At 43.9% G+C, this 24,470-nt stretch overlaps 1 protein-coding gene across 2 annotated transcripts; it reads right to left on the bottom strand.

Moving 5' to 3' along the window:
- si:ch211-180f4.1 (uncharacterized protein LOC100144405 homolog) lies at positions 1 to 20,846 on the bottom strand. Of its 2 annotated transcripts, none has more exons than XM_068732105.1 (13): positions 20,640 to 20,846; positions 9,967 to 10,137; positions 9,741 to 9,886; positions 9,551 to 9,652; positions 8,642 to 8,826; positions 5,826 to 6,068; positions 5,619 to 5,741; positions 5,123 to 5,245; positions 4,452 to 4,881; positions 4,213 to 4,348; positions 3,887 to 4,071; positions 3,619 to 3,780; positions 1 to 3,359 (listed from the first exon to the last, which is right to left on the bottom strand). In XM_068732105.1, the coding sequence occupies exons 2-13, from the start codon at positions 10,055 to 10,057 to the stop codon at positions 2,814 to 2,816; spliced, it is 2,472 nt and encodes an 823-aa protein (XP_068588206.1). In that variant the 5' UTR covers positions 10,058 to 10,137; positions 20,640 to 20,846; the 3' UTR covers positions 1 to 2,813. The 2 variants fall into 2 exon arrangements, with proteins under 2 accessions (XP_068588206.1, XP_068588207.1); XM_068732106.1 differs by having other exon boundaries at positions 3,088 to 3,307.
- Positions 20,847 to 24,470: the final 3,624 nt, after the last annotated feature.

The raw sequence follows: 24,470 nt of genomic DNA, 5'->3' as shown, positions 1-24,470 counted from the left end.
ATATGTACAAATTATATAATCTATAACATAAATATTTACAGATTATAATCTCTAACAAATATGTACAGATTATATATAATCTATAACATAAATATGAACAGATGAACAGCCTTTGGGTTCTTGTTCCTGAAGTTTCCGTTGCCGTACAGTTGAGTGAATATTTGGCTAAAAGTCTGAAGGACAAACCTGCAAACTGACGGATCAATACTGGATCTATAACTCTGATGAGTCCCGTTGTGAGATAACATCTGTGTTCTTTGGTGTTTCTGTTCTTATTGATTATTGATCATGTCTGATGAATTGAACTCCTGATTGAACCAAACAGTTTGCAGGTTATCACACAGACGGTTCAATATAAACAGTAAATATGAGTGCAAAGGCATGCAGCACCACCTCCACCTTTACCTCCATCACCATCTCCACCTCTACCTCCACCTCTACCTCCACATCCACCTCCACCTTTACCTCTACCTCCATCTTTATCTCCACCTTTACCTTTACCTCCACCTTTACTTTTACCTCCACCTCTACCTCCACCTTTATCTTGAGCCCAGAGGAACTCGTTGTTCCAGGATGTAAAACAGAGATTACAACATTAGTGAACAAACAACGTGGTCACCGTCAGTGTCCGTGCAGAAGGGTGTCGATAAAGTTCTTTTACGTGGGCGTAACAGTGGCGTCGGTGGAGCAGCTTTAACATGAATCCATCCTGCTGCTGGATGGATGCAGGGTCACCGTCAACATGACAACCACTGTGTAGTGATGCACAACACATAGAATAAAATAGATCAGTGATGCGTTCATGCTGCGCTGATGAAGACCGGCGGGGAGGACGAAAGGTCCCGAATTCAGACAGGAAGTTTGTTTGTTTGGTTCAAAGCTGAAAGTGACTGAATTAGTCTGAATGATTAACATTGTTAAAACAGGTTTAGTAAAAACATCACGGTTTTGTTTCGTTATCTAAGTTACAAACATCAACGTTGACTTCTGGTTTCAAACGGGACATGAACTGCTGTCTCCTGGGTGAAAGTCCTGTGTTTGTTTGATTAAAAAGTCAAAAGTCTCTGATGTCACGAACTGTGTTTAGCTGCTTATTTAAATTATGTGAATTTTCTGAATATATTGAAGCTATTTCTCTTTATATAAAAACATATAATGTATGTTGTAAACATGTATCTGTAGCTCACTGCATGAAATGTATTATTGTAAAGGGAACATTACAGTCATTTATCAGACGCTTTTATCCAAAGCCACTTACAATTCAGTATCTATCTACACATCGTAGACGCAGCTACAGGAGACATTTTGGGGTTAAGTGTCTTGCTCAAGGACACATTGACATGAGACTAGTGGGGATCGAACCGCCGAACCCTCTGATTGAAAGGCAGCCCTGCTCTCCACTTAGCCACGGTCACCTCCTGGGAATATATGTATTTTCAAATGTGCACAATAACATGTCATCTGCATACAGGTTGATGTGTGTTGGAGGTTTGTTTTACTTGTTTGTTTAAAATATTAAAAAGGCGTCAAATTTTAAATGAATTCAACATTATTTACTTTGAAACAGATAAACATCAGACGTTGAATTCGGGACCTTTAAGTGAAATAATGTGTTGGTGCTGCTCATGTTCATCAGGTAAAATACAATAATCAGATTTTCTATAACAGTACAGCTACTGTCAGTGTGCTTCACAGAGAAAGTTCATCAGAAATCTCTTCTGGAGGAACCAGAGTCCAGTTTGAAACCAGTGGACGGCCCAAAAACAGGCCCAGAGCCACAGTTTGAAACACATCAGAGTAAAAACAAGTCCAGGACATCAGCTGGAGGTTAAAACCTGGTTTAAACAAAAAGAAACATTCTGGTGTTTTTATATTTCAGCCCATTAAACTCTTTTTATACCAATAATTGATAATATTTAGACAGAAATGTCAAATATATTTTATTATATTGATCTGAATCACAGATTATTTTTCACTTTTTACAGAGTGCCCTTCTAGTATTTGTATTATTTTATTCTTTAAATGTATTTAATTTTTTTTAACATTTGTTGACAAAGTGCTTTACAGAGAAAAAGTTCATTTAAATTATTACATTTCAAAAGTAAATTTGCAAACTCACTAATCTGATTGTAACAGAGTATTTCTACACTAGTTTTACTGCAGTAAAAGTACTGAGTACTTCATGAGGTTCTGTTGTGGATCAGGTCTCAGAGATAAAACTGCTCCACAGCGCCTCTAGTGGCCGGAAACTGAACAAAGAGCCTTTAAGATGAGTAGCAGTATATGTTATATATGTTGTATATTTATATTTGTTTACAATAAAATAGTTATAGATAAATTATTAGACTGTGTGGGGAAATATTACATTTTTAATTTGTGATATATTTACACTTTTGTGCTCTTTAATAAACACATTTAAACACCATCAAACCTCAAAAAGATCCATATTCATACCAACGCTTTCATGTTGATTATCAAACGTTCTTATTTTTCTGCAAAGCACTTCAGGTCAACATGAACGAGCGGACCTCAAACGCACCATCGGGCCTCTGATTGATTGCAGTGAACTGTGATTGATTATCTTGTGATCAGGAACCTGAAGGACTCTATAAAAAACCACCAGGATGCTCCTCTAAGTGGATCTGCTGGAGGCCTGAAGGCTCGTCTCTGTTGTTCTCTCTTGGTTATCGAGTCATGTGACTTCTCTCGTGGTCATGTGACTTCTCTCGTGGTCATGTGACTGCTAACTTCCATCCGGTTTCTTTCCATCCTCCCTTAAACCGTAACTCCCGCTGCTGATCCTCCTCCTCCAGCTACCACATGTAAGTCTTTGTGGTGTCGATCTGACTCCCCCCCGCCTGCTCCTCCTCCTCCTCCTCCTCCCTCCTCCTCCACCCCACCTCCCTCTCCTCCTCCTTGTCCTCCTTGTCCTTCTCGGCCTCGCTCTCCCACAGCGTGATGAGCGGCGGGTACAGCTCGCTCAGCGGGATGGAGGTGGCGTGCTGCATGTACTTCTTCAGCGAGTGTCCGCAGGTCTTGTGCTGCTGGACCCGGCGGCCCATGTAGACCACCAGCAGCGCCATGATGCTCAGAGCGAACATGGAGCCCATGACGGCCGCCAGCGCCACGCTGCTGCGCCGCGACGCCACCAGCTCCACCGAGAAACCCGCCTCCTTGGTGGTAACGTTCAGACAGGAAGTGTGGACGGGGGAGGAGGAGGGAGGGGAGGAGGAGCTAGGGGAGGAGGGGGAGGAGCTAGGGGAGGAGGTAGGAGGAGAGGAGTAGACGGTGAGGCAGACGTGGTATTCTGTGGCAGGGAGGAGGTGAGTCAGATTATACTCCTGAACGTCCACTGGAACCTGGAGAGAGAGCGGGGGGGTTACGATAGAGAGACGGAGTGATGACATCACTTCTTGTCCAGCCTTTGTTCCACTAGCTTATCTGTCATTCACAAAATAATGAAGTTAACTTATTCTAAGACAAACATCTCCACTACCGGATCTAGACCTGGTAGAACCACTACTGGGGTTTCTACTGGGGGTTCTGGGTCCCCTCCTCTGGTCTCTCTATGTCTCACATTAGCTGTTTTTTAGGTGTTTCTAGTGTGGATGAGTTCACCTTGGCGGTGTAGCTGATCTGAGGGTTGTCGATGTGCACGGTGGCGCTGGTCCAGCGGGTCAGAGGAAAGGGGGCGGCGTCCTGCTGGCTCTGACCCACAGAGGAAGGTCTTCCACTGGAGAACAGCTTCCACTCCAACACCACCGACTGGGCGTGCACCACCTGCAGAGGCAACAGAGAACCACCGTAAAATCTGGATCGGTCTCAGGGATCGGAATGATAAGAAATGTATTTAAATAAAACTTTAGAATAAGTTTACAGCCGGTACCTTGGCCAGCACCACCAGAGAGGCTGCAGCGCTGGACGAGTTCCCTGGCTCTCTGCTGGACTCACCGCCCCCCCACCGGATCCCCCAGCCGGACCACGAGTCCACAGACCCCCGAGAGTCCACGAACACCGAGACGCTCTTTGTGTCGGCGCCCTCCGCGTTCCACGCTACACAGGTATACACACCTGAGAGAGACGGACGCAAAGGAATCTATAGTTCTGCATGCATGTACATTAATATAAATATATATATATATATATATATATATATGTACATAAACACAGTGCCCCCTGCAGGCCGGATGAGAACCAGCAGCTCAGACTGACCTGCGTCCGACGGTTCTGCGTGTTCAATCACTAGCGCTCCGGGCTCCGACACACGATGCTTCTTCAACTTCTTCCTGTGGCTCAGGCCACGCCTCTCCTTCGATACGATTGGTGCAGCCACCGCCTCCGAGCTCACCTGACCAGGTGAGGAAGGAAACAGAGAACACACTCATCAGTGAGAACATCGGTTTCTATCAACATGCACCAACAGGGAGACAAACACTCGTGACCACGCCCACCTTGTCCCCAGTGGGCGTCACCCAGTAGAACTGGGGGGCGGGTTCAGCGTCTGCCCAGCACTCCAGTGTGATTGGCTGCCCGGCGCTGACGTTCATGGCGGGTGGGAAGGCGTGGGGGGAGATGTGGGGCAGGCAGCTGTTGGCCCCGCCCCCACCCCCTTCAGCCCCGCCCCATCCGACGCCCACCACCTCCTGCAGCTCCTGACCAATCAGGTGAGGCGGGGAGGAGCAGAGGGTGATGGAGGACTCCAGCATCTTGAGGTGAGACTGGTTGCCGAGGTGAGGCCCCCAGGAGGTGAGACAGTCACATCGCAGAGGGTTGGAGTGTAGAGACACCTCCTCTAGGGAAGGGAGGGAGGAGAGGAGGTCTCCAGAGAGGAGGCTCAGCTGGTTACTGTGGACCAGGAGAGTCCGGAGGGAGGACAGCTCACTGAGGACACAAGGAGAGGAGGAGAGAAGGAAACAAGGAGAGGAGGAAAAAAGGGTAGGGGAGAGGAAACAAGGAGAGATGAAGGAAAGAAGAAAGTAAGAAAAACATTAAAGAGAAAAGAAGAAAGAGGACAATTTTAGAATTTACAGACAAACAGACAAACAGACAGACAGACAGACAGACAGACAGAGAGACAGAGAGACAGAGAAACAGACAGACAGACAGACAGACAGACGGACACCTGAAGGCCTGTGGGTCGATGTAAGAAAGTCTCGGGTTGCTGCAGAGTTCCAGTTTAACGATTTCTGGAAGGTTCTTGAAAGCTGCTCGCTCGACCATCAGGAGCTGCTCCATGTTGTTCAGACTACAACACAATCAACAATATTATCATTATAATAACAATAATAACAATAATTATTATCATCATCAATCAAACAAATCTTTATCAACATTTTTCTTCTTTCACTCATTTAATTCTGTGTAGTACTTTCTATACTTTAATAGAAGTTCTGCATGAAGATAAAAATCCAAATTAAGTTTTTTGGGTGGGACTCAAAATCAAAAGACAACACTAAACTGACAAACCAGTGATGATGATTTTTAACATTATCTAATGAATTCAACTTTTTAAAACTGAATTAATCGTGTCTGCCTCCATCACAGATTGTTTATGAGGTAGAAGAGGCATCACTCTGTAACACCGCCGAGTGGACAGAGTGAGACGTTCTCAGACTCACCTGAGCTCCTCCAGGTGCAGAAGGTTCTGGAAATCTCCCTGCTGGACTCGGCTAATCGGGTTCCTGTTCAGGTCCAGGAACTTGAGGTTTGGGAGCAGGCTCAGTGCGTCCCGAGGAACAGACCTACCGAGAGGACGGCGGTCACATCAGTGTTACAGTGAGAAGACGGTCACAGGAACTCAAACCGGCGGTTCTCACCGGACTCACCTGAGCCGGTTGTCGTAGAAGGACAGACTTTCCAGGTAGTCGAGGCCCAGGAAGGCAGCGGAGGGGACGGAGGCCAGACCCATCCCAGCCAGAACCAGGCTGTGGAGGCGGGACAGAGGCAGGAAGTTCTTCTCCTCCAGACCCAGGATGGGGTTCTCCCCAATCATCAGGATCTCCAGGGACGGCAGGGACTCAAACCAGCGGCTGTCGATAGCCACCAGCCGGTTGGAGTTCAGGTGGAGCCTACAGGGTAGAGCAGAGGACAGAACACAGATTCAGAAACCGGTATCCCTTTAGTTGGTTTCTCTGGTGACCGAGGAGGTTCTGGTGATCATTCAAGAGGTTCTATATGACCTTAATGAAATCCTTTTAGCTACCTGGGATGTTCTAGGGGTGATTGAGGTGGATCTAAGGGTCATGTAGCTCTTTAAGGTCCTTTATGTGGTTTATCTGGTCACTGAAGATGTTCTAGTGCAGGGGTATTCAATTAACATTCCAAAAGGTCCAAATTGAGAAAATCTCCTCGGGCAAAGGTCCAGAACATTACAATAATATCTAACTTGCGCTATTTAGTGTCATGTGTGTGTGTGTGTATATATATATATATATATATATATATATTCAAGAAGCCTAGTAGTAGTAACAACATCTCTGTGTAGCCAACAACTGTCAAATCAAATAAAGAAAGTACACATCAATTATATTTTAACATTTATTATTCTCAGTTTTCAAATTTAAGTGGATGGATTATGAATAACACATAGAAATACATAAATAAATGTTCTTCTTATTTCAAGTAAAATAAGGGCTGGATCAAAGAATAACTGACATAACAGAAAGCTTTTGAAAAATGTGCATCTTAATAGCAGAGCACCTCAAGGTGTCACTCAGAGAGAACCAGGACATTCTGATGTAGCATTTCAAAATTAAAGCTCTTCAAATCACATTCATGAGGCAATTTGTCTAATTTCAGATGGGATTTTAGAGGAAATGGTGCATAGTTACAAAATCATTTCATCTCAGGTTAAAATTAAGTAATTCATTTAAAAAAAAAATAATTTCACTGAATTGCCCTGCAGCTTTAAATTCAGTTCATTCAGGTGTGAATTGATGTCAATCAAAAAAGCCACGATATTATATTCTTCTCATCTTCTAACAAGATAAATGTGTGAGCATGGACTTTATGTGTGGTTATTAAACTACTTGTTTCAGCTCTATCCTCTCTGTTCACATCATAGTTGGTCAAAGAATTCATGTGTTATGATTCTGATCATATTGGGCTCTTAGGTTTATTTTTTGTGTCTTCATTTCAGATGTGAGTGGGTACGTTTGCTCAAAAGAGTTGTGCTTTGTCTCGCAGTGGAGCTTCACATTACCGCTTTATTAATTGGCACGGTCTCTGAATATATGAGACATACTGGTTTTAAACTGTCCGTGTGAAGAATTAACCTAAAGAGTCTGTTCATTACTGGTTAAAGACTCTGGTCTCTCTGGTCTCTCTGGTCTCTCTGACCTCTTTTCTCTCTTTGGAGAACGTCATGTGAAATAACTTCTCTGACTCACGTAATAATTCTCCTACTCCTCGTTCTCTTTCCTCGTCTCCCAGTGTGTCTACATCTCACTGGAGTCAGGAAACTTGTCAGAATAACCACATTTTGATTGGCTGAGCTGCATCACGTGATGTGATTTACGCCGCTGAACAAGTGGCGTAAAGGCTGAAAAAGCTGCGCCGGTTAAAATAAAAGCGCTCTGTCAAAATGTAATAATTCTCAATTATCTATCGGTTGTAGGTCCTGGGTCCGGATACAACGGCGCCTGGGTCCGAATCCGGACCGCGGTCCGCCTATTAGTGACCCCTGTTCTAGTGGTTCTTTATAGGGTTCTAATGATCATTCAAGAGATTCTATATGACCTTAAGGTAATCCCTTTAGCTACCTGGGACGATCTATGGTTCCTGTAAGAGGTTGGACATTGAGGTGGATCTAAGGGTCTTCTAGCTCTTTAGGGTCCTTTAAGTGGTTTATCTGGTCACTGAGGAGGTTCTAGTGGTTCTTTAGAGGGTTGCAATGATTATTCAAGAGGATCTATATGACCTTAATGAAATCCTTTTAGCTACCTGGGATGTTCTAGGGGTCATTGAGGTGGATCTAAGGGTCATGTTGCTCTTTATGGTCCTTTAGGTGGTTCCTCTGGTTCTGAGAAGGTTCTAGTGGTTTTTTAGAGGGTTCTACTGATCATTTGAGAGGTTTTACATGAAGTGAAGGTACTTCATTAGGCTCCTGGGGATATTCTAACGGTCCTATAAGAGGTTGGACATTGAGGTAAATCTAACGGTTCTTTTGCTCTGTAGGATCCTTTAGGTGGTTCATCTGGTCTTAAAGTGGTTCTAGTGGTCACTAAAGAGGTTCTAAGGGTCATTATTGGGATGACTTGGCACATCTAAAGTTCCTTTCGGTTGTGCCTGTGGTCACTTATGTGGGAACCTGTAGGTATTTCTAGTGGTGTTTCTTCAGGGGTTTCTATGGATCCTTTAAAGGGTTCTGATGGTCATGTAGGAGGTCCTAGTGGTCATTGAGGAAGTTGTGGAGGTTCTGTACTTGGTACTAGTGCTCCTTTGTGAGGTTTAGATGGTTTTAATGTTCAGTGGTCCTAGTGGTCATTTAGGAGATTCTATGGATCCCTAAGGTGATTTTGTGGTTACTGTCTAGGGATCATTTAGGTGGTTCTAGGGAGGATCTAGTTGTCACTGAGGAGGTTCTACGTGTCCTTTAAATCGTTCTAATGATATTTTAGAAGGTCAAAGAAGAATAAGTTACCGTAGAAGGTTGGTGAGTCCAGCAAAGGCTTTGGGTTCGATGGAGGAGATGTGGTTGTGGTTGATGTAGAGTTCCTCCAGACTGGAAAGGTTCCTCAGACTGAAGTCCTCCAAATCCTGAATGTGGTTCTCCTCCAGGTACAGAGTCACCAACCGGTTTAGAGAGGACAGACCCATAGAGCTCACCTGGACAAAGAGAGACACCAGTTCTTTATGGAACTTTGAGCACCAAGGCATCACTGTTTTATTTGTTATAATGGAGGAGAAGATGAAGGAGAAAGTGGAGAACATGGAGGAGAAAGTGGAGAACATGGAGGAGAATGTGGAGGTGAACATGGAGGAGAACATGAGGACATAAACAAGAACATGGAGGAGAACATGAGGTCATAAACAAGAACATTGAGGAGAACATTGAGGAAAAGATGGATGAGAACTTGGAGGAGAACATGAAGAAGAAAGTGGATGAGAACATGGAGGAGAATATGGAGGATAAAGTGGAGGAGAACATGGAGGAGAACGTGTAGGAGAACATGGAAAAGAAAGTGGAACGTGTAGGAGAACATGGAAAAGAAAGTGGAGGAGAACATGGAGGAGAATGCGGAGGAGAACACATGAGGATAAAGTACAGGAGAAAGTGGAGGAGAACATGGAGGAGAACATGGAGGAGAACTTGTAGGAGAACATGGAAAAGAAAGTGGAGGAGAACATGGAGGAGAACATGAGGACATAAACAATAACATGGAGGAGAACATTGAGGATAATGGGGAGAAGAACATGGAAGAGAACAGGGAAGAGAACATTGAAGAGAACATGAGGACATACACAAGAACATTGAGGAGAACATTAAGGAGAACGTGGAGGAGAACATGGAGAACAACGTGCAGGAGAACGTGTAGGAGACTTGTGTTACCTGGGTGAAGTGGTTCTGGGACAGGTCCAGTTCAGTCAGGTTGGTCAGACTCTGCAGTTCCGTGTTGATGGAGGAGATGTTGTTACTCTGCAGCAGCAGAACCTGAAACGTATTGAAACACAGAGTTACAGTATTATCATCAATAAATATGAATAGTATAATAACCACCATAGTCTCTGTGATGGGTCACCTGAGTGTCAGAGGAGACGTTGGCTGGTACTCTGTGCAGGTGCAGCTCATTACAGTCCACGGTTCTGGCCTGGTGGTACACGGACTGCGGCGTGTACCAGGGTCTGGTCTCGCACACACACTGCAGAGGACACAGCACAGCGCCACCTACAGGACACAACACACACAGCTCAGGATCCACATCGACCTCCACCTGTCCGTCTGAAGTCTAAAGAACCGCTCTTTACCCTGACTGCTCCCGCCCACTCCAGCACACACTGATGATGTCACCATGCAGAGGAGGATGGCAAAAAAGGCCGCAAATCCCATGACTCCCATGATGCACTGGGGGCGCAGCAGAGAGGAAGTGTTGGTTGAACTTCCTGCTGAAGGTCAGAGGAGGCGGGTCACATCTACAGCTGGATGGAAAGACACAGGAAGTGATGTCATTAAGATGTCATATGTTAGGTTTAGACAACAAAACTACTTAGTTAGGTTTAGACATCTAAACTGAGTAATTAGGTTGAGACAACTAAACTACTTAGTTAAGTTGAGACAACTAAACAACTTAGTTAGGTTTAAACAAAACTACTACAATGTGACTGTGAAATCAGATTTATGTACCCACAAGACGGGTAAACCACACACACACACACACACACACACACACACACACACACACACAGACTTTCTCTCTCAGTGAGGCAGGAATCAGGGATACCTTGCCTCTGCTGCCATGGCAACCAGCCAGGAAGTGACATAGGATGGGGGGGGTTATAAACATGGCTGCTGGTAGACACTCACGTGCACGTGAGTGTCTACCAGCAGCCATGTTCACCTGTACGTGAGGTTAGACCTCAGAGTCACATGACTTCACCTCTTTATGGTTCATGTTCATCTGTAATCTGAAAACAATAAACTCATAAAAACAAGAACTACAAACATCACAATAGATTTAATCATCGAACCGTCACATGTTCATTTTAAGAATCTATATATAATATATTATTATATTATATTAATAATATAATTAACATATTAATAATATGATATTTATAAAATATTTTATTAAGAAATAATTAATTCTGAAAACATGTTTCATCACAAACAGCATTCACTTTCCCCACAGACCCTGAACGCAGCACAGAGACAGAGAGACGTGGACCTCCTCCATGTTAACAGACTGAAGGGTCATCGCTCTGCTCCCCCTCTTCCTCCCCCTCTTCCTCCTCCTCCTCTTCACCTCCTCCTGCTGCTGAACAGATGTAATATTGATGAGTTGATATTAATCATTTAACGAGCTGTGAACGCCTCGTTAAGTGTCCAAATGAAGAGGCTGTGATTGGAGGAGAGCTGCTTAATTAACTCTGAGCATTCACACACACACACACACACAGACACACACACACACACACACACACACACACACACAGACACACACACACACACACACACACACACATACACACACACACACACACACACACACACACACACACACACACACACACACACAGACACACACAGACTCACACACACAGACTCACACACACACACACACACACACACACACACACACACATACACACACACAGACACACACAGACTCACACACACACACACACACACACACACACACACACACACATACACACACACAGACACACACAGACTCACACACACACACACACACACACATACACACACACAGACACACACAGACTCACACACACACACACACACATACACACACACACACACAGACACACACACACACACACACACACATACACACACACACACACACACACACACACACACACACACAGACACACACACACACACACACACACACACACAGACACACACACACACACACACACACACACACACACACACACACACACACACACACACACTCACAGACAGGAAGAAGTATTCAGGTCTATTACTGCAGTAAAAGTACTACAACTACAGTAGAAATACTCTGATACTAGTAAAAGTCCTGCATACAAAACAATAAAAGTATGAGCATCAAAATCTACCTAAAGTACTCATATAATATCTATTATATATTTATTATACATATTATATATAATATATTATATATATATAATATATATATATTATATATATAATATATATATATATATAATATTATTATATTCTGTTTGTGTGTTTGTTTGTTGTTTTGCAGGGACAATGCACACCAGTCAACAGTCAAACTGTAAGTGAACAGAGAGAATAGTTTTCATCTGCTGAGGCTCGTGTGTTCTGGGAGGCTACGCTAAACTAGCTTAGCATGAAAACAACAGCAGCACACAAGCTACAAACTCTCCCGCAGCGTTCATCTGTTCTACTGATTCAAACAGGACTAAAGAAATCAACACAATCCACATTCCTCCAGATACAGAACCATGAATACATGACGGGATGCTTCGTCATTAACGGACGACGACAAGAACAAACTCACAAGAAGCAGGCACACATATATATATGACAGCAAAGCAACAAATCAATGCAGCAACACTGCAGCGCTACAACACATGTTCACCCTCAGGCTAGCGTAGCGTAGCTCCAAACACCAAGAGCTCAGTTAAAATAAAACACACGGTCAGTCACAACATGTTCTTCTTCTCCTGGCTGCTTCAGGGCTGCTAGCTGTGGGTCGGCCGACTCTTTCTTAAGATGTTCTGAAGTGTTCTTCTCCAGAAAGACGTCGTCAGTAACTCACAAATCTGTTTCTCCTCCTTCAGCCATCGAGTGTTAAAAAACACTAAACATGTCACAACTTCTGACACATCTTTAAACCTGAACTCTTACTAACACTAACTTCTGAAGCTTCAGCTTCACAACAGTGACGCTATCCCACTGACCAATCACAGCGCACGTTAATGCTGACGTACTGTAGACCAGCTACTGTAGACAGCTACTGTAGACCAGCTACTGTAGACCACCTACTGTAGACAGCTACTGTAGACCAGCTACTGTAGACCAGCTATTGTAGACCACCTACTGTAGACCAGCTACTGTAGACAGCTACTGTAGACAGCTACTGTAGACAGATACTGTAGACAGCTACTGTAGACCAGCTACTGTAGACAGCTACTGTAGACAGATACTGTAGACAGCTACTGTAGACCAGCTACTGTAGACCAGCTATTGTAGACCACCTACTGTAGACCAGCTACTGTAGACAGCTACTGTAGACAGATACTGTAGACAGCTACTGTAGACAGCTACTGTAGACCAGCTACTGTAGACCAGCTATTGTAGACAGATACTGTAGACCAGCTACTGTAGACAGCTACTGTAGACCAGCTACTGTAGACCAGCTACTGTAGACCACCTACTGTAGACAGCTACTGTAGACCAGCTACTGTAGACAGATACTGTAGACCAGCTACTGTAGACCAGCTACTGTAGACAGCTACTGTAGACAGATACTGTAGACCAGCTACTGTAGACCACCTACTGTAGACAGCTACTGTAGACAGCTACTGTAGACCACCTACTGTAGACAGCTACTGTAGATCAGCTACTGTAGACCAGCTACTGTAGATCAGCTACTGTAGACCACCTACTGTAGACAGCTACTGTAGACCAGCTACTGTAGACAGCTACTGTAGACAGCTACTGTAGACCACCTACTGTAGACCAGCTACTGTAGACAGCTACTGTGGACCACCTACTGTAGGCCAGCTACTGTAGACCAGCTACTGTAGACAGCTACTGTAGACCACCTACTGTAAACAGCTACTGTAGACAGCTACTGTAGACCACCTACTGTAGACAGCTACTGTGGACCACCTACTGTAGACCAGCTACTGTAGACAGCTACTGTAGACCACCTACTGTGGGGGGGGTGACCGTGGCTAAGTGGAGAGCAGGTCGGCGGTTCGATCCCCGGCTCCTGCTCTGCTAGTCTCATGTCAATGTGTCCTTGAGCAAGACACTTAACCCCTAAATTGCTCCCGTAGCTGTGTCTATGGTGTGTAGAATTGTAAGTCGCTTTGGATAAAAGCGTCTGCTAAATGACTGTAATGTAATGTAGACAGATACTGTAGACAGATACTGTAGACCAGCTAGAATACGTACATTACATTACCGTCATTTAGCAGACGCTTTTTATCCAAAGCGACTTACAATTCAGTATCTATCTACACACCGTAGACGCAGCTACGGGAGACATTGTGGGGTTAAGTGTCTTGCTCTGAGACTAGTAGAGCAGGAGCCGGGGATCGAACCACCGACCCTCTGATTGAAAGGCGGCCCTGCTCTCCACTTATCCACGGTCACCCCATGTTGACACGCCCAACATGTCAAACTAAAGATCTGATTGGTTGAACACGATGACAATCACACTATCGTCTCCATGTACTTTAATCTGTAAAGTCTGACACACATATATATATATGACAGCAAAGCAACAAATCAATGCAGCAACACTGCAGCGCTACAACACATGTTCACCCTCAGGCTAGCGTAGCGTAGCTCCAAACACCAAGAGCTCAGTTAAAATAAAACACACGGTCAGTCACAACATGTTCTTCTTCTCCTGGCTGCTTCAGGGCTGCTAGCTGTGGGTCGGCCGACTCTTTCTTAAGATGTTCTGAAGTGTTCTTCTCCAGAAAGACGTCGTCAGTAACTCACAAATCTGTTTCTCCTCCTTCAGCCATCGAGTGTTAAAAAACACTAAACATGTCACAACTTCTGACACATCTTTAAACCTGAACTCTTACTAACACTAACTTCTGAAGCTTCAGCTTCACAACAGTGACGCTATCCCACTGACCAATCACAGCGCACGTTAATGCTGACGTACTGTAGACCAGCTACTGTAGACAGCTACTGTAGACCAGCTACTGTAGACCACCTACTGTAGACAGCTACTGTAGACCAGCTACTGTAGACCAGCTATTGTAGACCACCTACTGTAAACCAGCTACTGTAGACAGCTACTGTAGACAGCTACTGTAGACAGATACTGTAGACAGCTACTGTAGACCAGCTACTGTAGACAGCTACTGTAGACAGCTACTGTAGACCAGCTATTGTAGACCACCTACTGTAGACCAGCTACTGTAGACAGCTACTGTAGACAGATACTGTAGACAGCTACTGTAGACAGCTACTGTAGACCACCTACTGTAGACCAGCTATTGTAGACAGATACTGTAGACCAGCTACTGTAGACAGCTACTGTAGACAGCTACTGTAGACCAGCTATTGTAGACCACCTACTGTAGACCAGCTACTGTAGACAGCTACTGTAGACAGATACTGTAGACAGCTACTGTAGACAGCTACTGTAGACCAGCTACTGTAGACCAGCTACTGTAGACAGCTACTGTAGACCAGCTACTGTAGACAGCTACTGTAGACCAGCTACTGTAGACCAGCTATTGTAGACCACCTACTGTAGACAGCTACTGTAGACAGCTACTGTAGACAGCTACTGTAAACCAGCTATTGTAGACCACCTACTGTAGACCAGCTACTGTAGACAGCTACTGTAGACAGATACTGTAGACAGCTACTGTAGACCAGCTACTGTAGACAGCTACTGTAGACCAGCTACTGTAGACCAGCTACTGTAGACAGATACTGTAGACCAGCTACTGTAGACCACCTACTGTAGACAGCTACTGTAGACCAGCTACTGTAGACAGATACTGTAGACCAGCTACTGTAGACCAGCTACTGTAGACAGCTACTGTAGACAGATACTGTAGACCAGCTACTGTAGACCACCTACTGTAGACAGCTACTGTAGACAGCTACTGTAGACCACCTACTGTAGACAGCTACTGTAGATCAGCTACTGTAGACCAGCTACTGTAGATCAGCTACTGTAGACCACCTACTGTAGACAGCTACTGTAGACCAGCTACTGTAGACAGCTACTGTAGACAGCTACCGTAGACCACCTACTGTAGACCAGCTACTGTAGACAGCTACTGTGGACCACCTACTGTAGGCCAGCTACTGTAGACCACCTACTGTAGACAGCTACTGTGGACCACCTACTGTAGACCAGCTACTGTAGACAGCTACTGTAGACCACCTACTGTGGGGGGGGTGACCGTGGCTAAGTGGAGAGCAGGTCGGCGGTTCGATCCCCGGCTCCTGCTCTGCTAGTCTCATGTCAATGTGTCCTTGAGCAAGACACTTAACCCCTAAATTGCTCCCGTAGCTGTGTCTATGGTGTGTAGAATTGTAAGTCGCTTTGGATAAAAGCGTCTGCTAAATGACTGTAATGTAATGTAGACAGATACTGTAGACAGATACTGTAGACCAGCTAGAATACGTACATTACATTACCGTCATTTAGCAGACGCTTTTTATCCAAAGCGACTTACAATTCAGTATCTATCTACACACCGTAGACGCAGCTACGGGAGACATTGTGGGGTTAAGTGTCTTGCTCTGAGACTAGTAGAGCAGGAGCCGGGGATCGAACCACCGACCCTCTGATTGAAAGGCGGCCCTGCTCTCCACTTATCCACGGTCACCCCATGTTGACACGCCCAACATGTCAAACTAAAGATCTGATTGGTTGAACACGATGACAATCACACTATCGTCTCCATGTACTTTAATCTGTAAAGTCTGACACACATATATATATATGACAGCAAAGCAACAAATCAATGCAGCAACACTGCAGCGCTACAACACATGTTCACCCTCAGGCTAGCGTAGCGTAGCTCCAAACACCAAGAGCTCAGTTAAAATAAAACACACGGTCAGTCACAACATGTTCTTCTTCTCCTGGCTGCTTCAGGGCTGCTAGCTGTGGGTCGGCCGACTCTTTCTTAAGATGTTCTGAAGTGTTCTTCTCCAGAAAGACGTCGTCAGTAACTCACAAATCTGTTTCTCCTCCTTCAGCCATCGAGTGTTAAAAAACACTAAACATGTCACAACTTCTGACACATCTTTAAACCTGAACTCTTACTAACACTAACTTCTGAAGCTTCAGCTTCACAACAGTGATGCTATCCCACTGACCAATCACAGCGCACGTTAATGCTGACGTACTGTAGACCAGCTACTGTAGACAGCTACTGTAGACCAGCTACTGTAGACCACCTACTGTAGACAGCTACTGTAGACAGCTACTGTAGACCAGCTACTGTAGACCAGCTACTGTAGACAGCTACTGTAGACCAGCTACTGTAGACCAGCTACTGTAGACAGATACTGTAGACCAGCTACTGTAGACCACCTACTGTAGACCAGCTACTGTAGACAGCTACTGTAGACCAGCTACTGTAGACCACCTACTGTAGACAGCTACTGTAGACAGCTACTGTAGACCAGCTACTGTAGACCACCTACTGTAGACCAGCTACTGTAGACCAGCTACTGTAGACAGCTACTGTAGACCAGCTACTGTAGACCAGCTACTGTAGACAGATACTGTAGACCAGCTACTGTAGACCAGCTACTGTAGACCAGCTATTGTAGACCACCTACTGTAGACAGCTACTGTAGACAGCTACTGTAGACCAGCTACTGTAGACAGCTACTGTAGACCAGCTACTGTAGACCAGCTATTGTAGACCACCTACTGTAGACCAGCTACTGTAGACAGCTACTGTAGACAGATACTGTAGACAGATACTGTAGACCAGCTACTGTAGACCAGCTATTGTAGACCACCTACTGTAGACAGCTACTGTAGACAGCTACTGTAGACCAGCTACTGTAGACCACCTACTGTAGACAGCTACTGTAGACCAGCTACTGTAGACAGATACTGTAGACCAGCTACTGTAGACCAGCTACTGTAGACAGCTACTGTAGACAGATACTGTAGACCAGCTACTGTAGACCACCTACTGTAGACAGCTACTGTAGACAGCTACTGTAGACCAGCTACTGTAGACCACCTACTGTAGACAGCTACTGTAGATCAGCTACTGTAGACCAGCTACTGTAGATCAGCTACTGTAGACCACCTACTGTAGACAGCTACTGTAGACAGCTACTGTAGACAGATACTGTAGACCAGCTACTGTAGACCACCTACTGTAGACAGCTACTGTAGACAGCTACTGTAGACCAGCTACTGTAGACCACCTACTGTAGACAGCTACTGTAGATCAGCTACTGTAGACCAGCTACTGTAGATCAGCTACTGTAGACCACCTACTGTAGACAGCTACTGTAGACAGCTACTGTAGACCACCTACTGTAGACCAGCTACTGTAGACAGCTACTGTGGACCACCTACTGTAGGCCAGCTACTGTAGACCAGCTACTGTAGACAGCTACTGTGGACCACCTACTGTAGACCAGCTACTGTAGACAGCTACTGTAGACCACCTACTGTAGACAGCTACTGTAGACAGCTACTGTAGACCACCTACTGTAGACCAGCTACTGTAGACAGCTACTGTGGACCACCCACTGTAGACCAGCTACTGTAGACCAGCTACTGTAGACAGCTACTGTAGACCACCTACTGTGGGGGGGGTGACCGTGGCTAAGTGGAGAGCAGGTCGGCGGTTCGATTCCCGGCTCCTGCTCTGCTAGTCTCATGTCAATGTGTCCTTGAGCAAGACACTTAACCCCTAAATTGCTCCCGTAGCTGTGTCTATGGTGTGTAGAATTGTAAGTCGCTTTGGATAAAAGCGTCTGCTAAATGACTGTAATGTAATGTAGACAGATACTGTAGACAGATACTGTAGACCAGCTAGAATACGTACATTACATTACCGTCATTTAGCAGACGCTTTTTATCCAAAGCGACTTACAATTCAGTATCTATCTACACACCGTAGACGCAGCTACGGGAGACATTGTGGGGTTAAGTGTCTTGCTCTGAGACTAGTAGAGCAGGAGCCGGGGATCGAACCACCGACCCTCTGATTGAAAGGCGGCCCTGCTCTCCACTTATCCACGGTCACCCCATGTTGACATGCCCAACATGTCAAACTAAAGATCTGATTGGTTGAACACGATGACAATCACACTATTGTCTCCATGTACTTTAATCTGTAAAGTCTACCTAGAGGATCTCTCTTCTACCTAGAGACAGAGAGCTGAACTCTGATCTCCTTAAAACAAGCTGCACTGGAAGCAGAGCAACAGAGGAGGACAGGAGCTGTGCAATGAGACAATAAGATAAACATAACTATAATAAATGTAGTGTATTTATGAACAATTATTAGATGATAAAATAGCTATAACTTTGATTCTGTGTAGGCCAGCAGAGAAGGCCCTTAAGGCCCTGAAGGTCCTGAAGGTCCTGAAGGTCCTGAAGACCCTGAAGGTCCACCACTGCCTCATAGTGATGATTCCAGCAGCTAGCCACTCATCATATGTCGGCAGCTTCACACCAGCTCTCTAGGCTGGCCCCTGGTGCACTGCTCCACAAAACAAACCGCTGGTTCAACACAATGTTCAAAAGATCTAATGAAGGAAACATACTTCAACGGATCACCGTCAAATATGACGATGTGTCTTTGTGGTAAAGAAGCTGACGTTTGCTGTTTCACAAGCATGGTGGTGATTTCATTCTGCCTTTGCATGACTCCACATATTGCATCCTGGTCAGCTGTGTGTTGCACCGGTGTAGTGTTCAGACTGAAGCCGTGCACATCTGGTTCCTGGTGCAGCTGTGCTCACATTCTGACGCTGCCTTCCAGGCGTCGTGAGAGTCAGTCTGGTGTGCGGTTGTGACGGTGGCCTGAGAGGTCCTCTAAATCTACACTGTAGATGAAAGAGGTGGAGCTCCTGAGCCTTGATCCGAGGTCACGTGTTCATTTTCCTTTGTCACTGCAACACAGGAAGTCTTATGTGTGGATGGAGCTCCAGCTGTTCCTTCAGCTCTGCTTCATGTCTCTTTAGGGTTAACCCATCAGAGCTTCCTCCTCCTCCTCCTCCTCCTCCTCCTCCTCCAGGAGACTCAGTGAGCCAGGTGTTGTTGAGTTCAGGAGCGTTTTGAATCTGTTGGGCTTTTGTTGGAGACATGTTGGAGTGTTGTGTCTTCGTCCTTTCCTCTCAGAAGCAGCTTGTTTCAGTGTAAACAGTGTTTCATGAGGCGCTTCCACGCTGCGCTATGTTGAGAGCGCGCACAACCTGTGCACTTTGTTTGTCCACAGACACACTCGTGACCACGAGACAAGTTGAGCGATGATCTAAAGTCATAAAAAGTTCACACAGTCGATCATTGAATCCTCACAGCAGCCCGCTGCCGCGCGCACAGCGCACTGCCGCGTCAGACGCGCAGTTCAAAGCTCCACACAGAGTCTACCGGGACCTCCTTCACGCGGTGTCCGAGGTCTCCTTCCTTTACGTGGTGATGAGCGATCCGGCCTCGTTCGGAGGTCGAGCGGATGTCCCGTGCAGCGCTGCCTTCCAGGTGTGTGTGTGTGTGTGTGTGTGTGTGTGTGTGTGTGTGTGTGTGTGTGTGTGTGTGTGTGTGTGTTCCGACTGGTTCCAGCAGTCAGCCCCTCGGTTGGGAGACGGGAGATCACACGGCTTTTACCGCAAGCAAGACACACCGGAGGGAGACATCTTCATCATCTTCATCTTCATCAGTGAACCCTGATAAACAGGATCCTCACCCACTAGTGAAGCGTGGGTCTCTTTGTTGGTCTCTTCTGGACTCTGTCTCTCGATCATCTCCAGATGTTCATCTCCAGACGTTCGTCTCCAGTTTATCTCTTTTAAAAGCTGCTGGATGATGCGTTTAGGGACAGTCGTATAATAGATATTCATATTATTCTAACAGCAGCTCACAGCGACCGGGACGTGTTTTTAAACTGGCGGTTTTTAACCGAACTTGATATTATGATAATAATAATAATTATTATTATAAATGACAGTATTAATAATAATAATGATGATCTCATGCACAGCCCCGCGCGGTCCCGTCTCTCTGCTGGAGGACAGACGCCCATGTTCTCACCTTGTTCCTCCTCCTGCTCCTCTTCCTCCTCTTCCTCCTCCTGCTCCGCCGCTCCGAGGATCACCGGCCGGGCAGAGTCTCAACGAGCCGGCAAAGTCCGGTAGACACGAACGGGGTCCGGTAGAAGCCGGTATCGGGTCTTCGGTCTCCGGTTGATTCGGGTCTCGTGGATCCAGATGAGTCCCGCTGTCTGTGTCCCCTTTTATCTGAAGCCCCCCTCCCCTCCCTCCCCTGTCCTCTATCAGGTCCGCAGCATGACTCGGGCTCAGCCAATGAGCTTTATAGGCCACCGGGCGACGGACCAATCAGAGCTCGGATGCTGCACAGAGGTGATGGGGGGGATCTACTAAGATGACGTAATGCTCCAGATTCTCTGATGACGCTCTGTGAGTCTGTGATTCTCTCAGGGTTCATCTCACTGAAGAGGACTAACTAACTAACTAACTAAACTAATACAAGACAACTACAACTGTAACAATATAAAGCTGAAAGGATTCAAATACAATTATTAAAAAAGCAAAAATAAAACTGTAAAACTGTTAAAATGATCAAACTAAAACAAACATATTTGTGTCATTATTGAGGATGAGTTGTTGAACTGATGTTATATATATATATATATATATATATATATATATATATATATATATATATATATATATATATATATAAACACATATATAAATATATATATATATATATAAACATGTTCATATCTTCTGTGTTTAAATAAAGAACAATGAATACATAGAAACGTCTGATTCTCTAAACGATGAACAGTTTGGTTGAATCAGTGAAACAGAAACACTTTAACTCACTTTACATCGACTAACAGAAGGAACGACTGACCTCATCACGGTGATGAGGTCATCACGGTGATGACCTCATCACCGTGATGACCTCATCATATTGACCAAAACATATCTGAGCAACGATGCGTTTCATCTGCAAAAAGTGTGAGGAAGAAGAAGAAAGAATCGATAACGAGAGAAGAACCACAGAGCAGCTGTGACATCATCAGTGATGACATCATCAGTGATCCAGTAAATCTTCAGTCTGAGTGATGAAGACGAGGACCACCACAGTGATGTCATTGGTGGAAGGAGAGAGGAAGATGAAGAAAAAGAGCTGAACTACAGATAAATTAGAGTGTCTCAACAGATATTATAATATATATATATATTATACATATATATATTATAATATATATATTATATTATACATATATAATATATATATATTATATTATATATAATATATATATTATATTATATATAATATATATATATTATATTATATATAATATATATATATTATATTATATATAATATCCTTGTGTGTGTGGCTTCAGTCCCAGATAACACACACACACACACACACACACACACACACTCTCCGAACTCCTGCTGAGTAAAAACAATCCTCTTAAATCCGGTTTAGTTTGGATTAACAGTGAAATAAACATTCATTCTTATCAGAAGAGTTTGTGTGTGTGTGTGTGTGTGTGTGTGTGGGGGAGGGGTGGGGGTGGGGGGGGGTGGCATTGACGTCACAGACGCAATCAAACGAACTTTGCATTGTGGGATAATTCGAACTCAGTTGTCAGGATGTGACGTTCTCTCTGCTCACCCAGGGCCCCTGAACTACACACCGGCTGTTGACCAATCACAGCTCAGCTGCAGTACTTTTTAAATATTAATATTTTATTTTTCTTCTGTTAATTTACGTTCATTGATTGTTTTTTCCTTGTATTTGAAAACCTTCGTGGCATAAAAATCTGATTTGGACGTTTAAATATTTAAATATATAATATATATTATATATAATCTAAACCTAAAAGTTTATCAAAGTTGGTAAAGTATTGATTGATCAGAAAAATGTTTCGTTATCATATCTCGTATAATATTCCTGAAGTATTAATGTGTAAAAGCGTTAAAGTTTGAAAGTACAATCAGGTAAAAGTACACAAAGTATTCAAAATTAAAATAATCAATGAGAATTTTTTGAAAAACTCACATCAAAGCACACTGACTATAATCCTGCGGGCTTAATCATCATATTCTTCCGGGTGAAAGTACAAAAGTTTGACGCGCTTCTCCTCAAACAGTGTTGCCAACACCTGCGCAAAAAATACATCAAAACGTGCGGCCTGATCGGGAATCGTGAGCTGTGGCTTTTCTCAGAGATTCTTCCAGCGGTTTTCCCAAAAATTGCAAACAACGGAGCAAAATTGCCCCTTTGACTTGAATGGGGTTTCAGCGTGAAGAGAGCAAAAAAAACCTCTTCACTTTGGACCCATATTGACCAGCCGTACTTTAACTTAGAACAATGATTCAACGTTTAAAACGTAGACAAAACGATGGACGTTATTGAGCCAAATGGACATTTTGATAGCTAGCACAGTTTTCATGAAGTCACAGATTAAGTTTCAGGAACATTTTCCGTTTCACATTTTATAATGGGTGTGTATTGCATGGCTCGTTAAGCGCTAGAGTGATGACATCACGGTCAGAGTGGAGTAGAGCATGAAAAATATTCTGTGATTTTTATAAACAAATTGCTTCGAGTCGCACAATTTTTACTCTTTATACACCATTTTTGGTCAAAAAGATGTGCTGTGCTGGTCGCAGTCAACTGTCTATGGAATCCAACAGATTTACACATTTGTCTCAAAGAGCCGCAGAGCGACATGAACTCCAACCAGCTGCTCCATTAGACTCCATGTTAAATCTGACCACTAAGTTCTCAAAGAAAGCAGACAGTACCAGTTTTGTATATTGCTCTGGAGCTCACATTTTTAACACCACAAACATAAAAACTGCATCGACGCGTTCGGCAGAGTCTTATCTCTGTCATGGTCCACTTATGTTGTTGACCGGACTCATGGTTTTGGTATAAAGGGCAGAGGTTTGACAGGTAGTTTTGTTGATTTCTTAAATGAGCTTCATGTTAATAAATGTTAAGATCAAGTCTTTCTATCACAAATACAGAAATGTAATTCCAAAGGTTTATATCTCAACTACAGAAATGACGGGAGCCATTTGTGGACTGTCCATCACAAATACAACATTCAATCCAAGAGTATAAATCTAAAATGTAGAAAAGAGAGAAGCGATATCTCAATTGACTTCAATGATACTACTGGCAATATTGACGTGTGTATATTGTGACGTCTTCGGGCAGTAGAAGCCACACTGTCAAAATGTCTTGCGAAATGTTCTAGTTTATTGTTAGTCTACTAAGAGATTAATAGATTAACTGATTAATTGACTGATTAATTGATAAATAGTTTCAGATGTACTTGTACAAACTCTTGGAGTTTATTTTGATACTTAACATCAGATTCTATAAACTCGTATGAAATAGAACGCGTTACGACTTTCAGCTCATTTAACAGAGAACGTTAACGACATCTTTAAAGCACCTGAACACACCGCGGCTATGTTGAGAGCCGAGTGGAGGCAATCAAGTGTGTGTGTGTGTGTGTGTGCGTGTATATAGTAGATTTATGTGTGTATATATATATATATATATATATATATATATATGTGTGTATATATTAGTGTGTATATAGTATATTGGTGTGTATATATTAGTGTGTGTATATAGTATATTAGTGTGTATATATTAGTGTGTGTATATAGTATATTAGTATGTGTATATAGTATATTAGTGTGTTTATAGTATATTATTGTGTATATAGTATATTAGTGTGTTTATAGTATATTATTGTGTATATAGTATATTAGTGTGTATATATTATTGTGTATATAGTATATTAGTGTGTATATATTAGTGTGTGTTGGATGAATCATCTTCTCAAACACTGAA

This window comes from Cebidichthys violaceus, unplaced genomic scaffold (genome assembly GCF_023349555.1).
Source record: "Cebidichthys violaceus isolate CVI_PGR_0920_01 unplaced genomic scaffold, fCebVio1.0.p SCAF_57, whole genome shotgun sequence".
In the NCBI taxonomy this organism is placed as follows: Eukaryota; Metazoa; Chordata; class Actinopteri; order Perciformes; family Stichaeidae; genus Cebidichthys; species Cebidichthys violaceus.
Note: the sequence above shows the minus strand (reverse complement) of the source record. Positions and strands in the feature narration are given on the sequence as shown.

Bases quoted from the DNA above. Each gene is read 5' to 3' on its own strand.
- si:ch211-180f4.1 (XM_068732105.1), bottom strand. From the start codon at position 10,057: ATGGGAGTCATGGGATTTGCGGCCTTTTTTGCCATCCTCCTCTGCATG. The intron at 4,072-4,212 runs GTCAGTCTGAGC...CGTCTCTCTCAG, and splicing joins CGCAGAACCGTCGGACGCAG to GTGTGTATACCTGTGTAGCG. The intron at 3,360-3,618 runs GTGAACTCATCC...CTCTCTCTCCAG, and splicing joins AGATCAGCTACACCGCCAAG to GTTCCAGTGGACGTTCAGGA.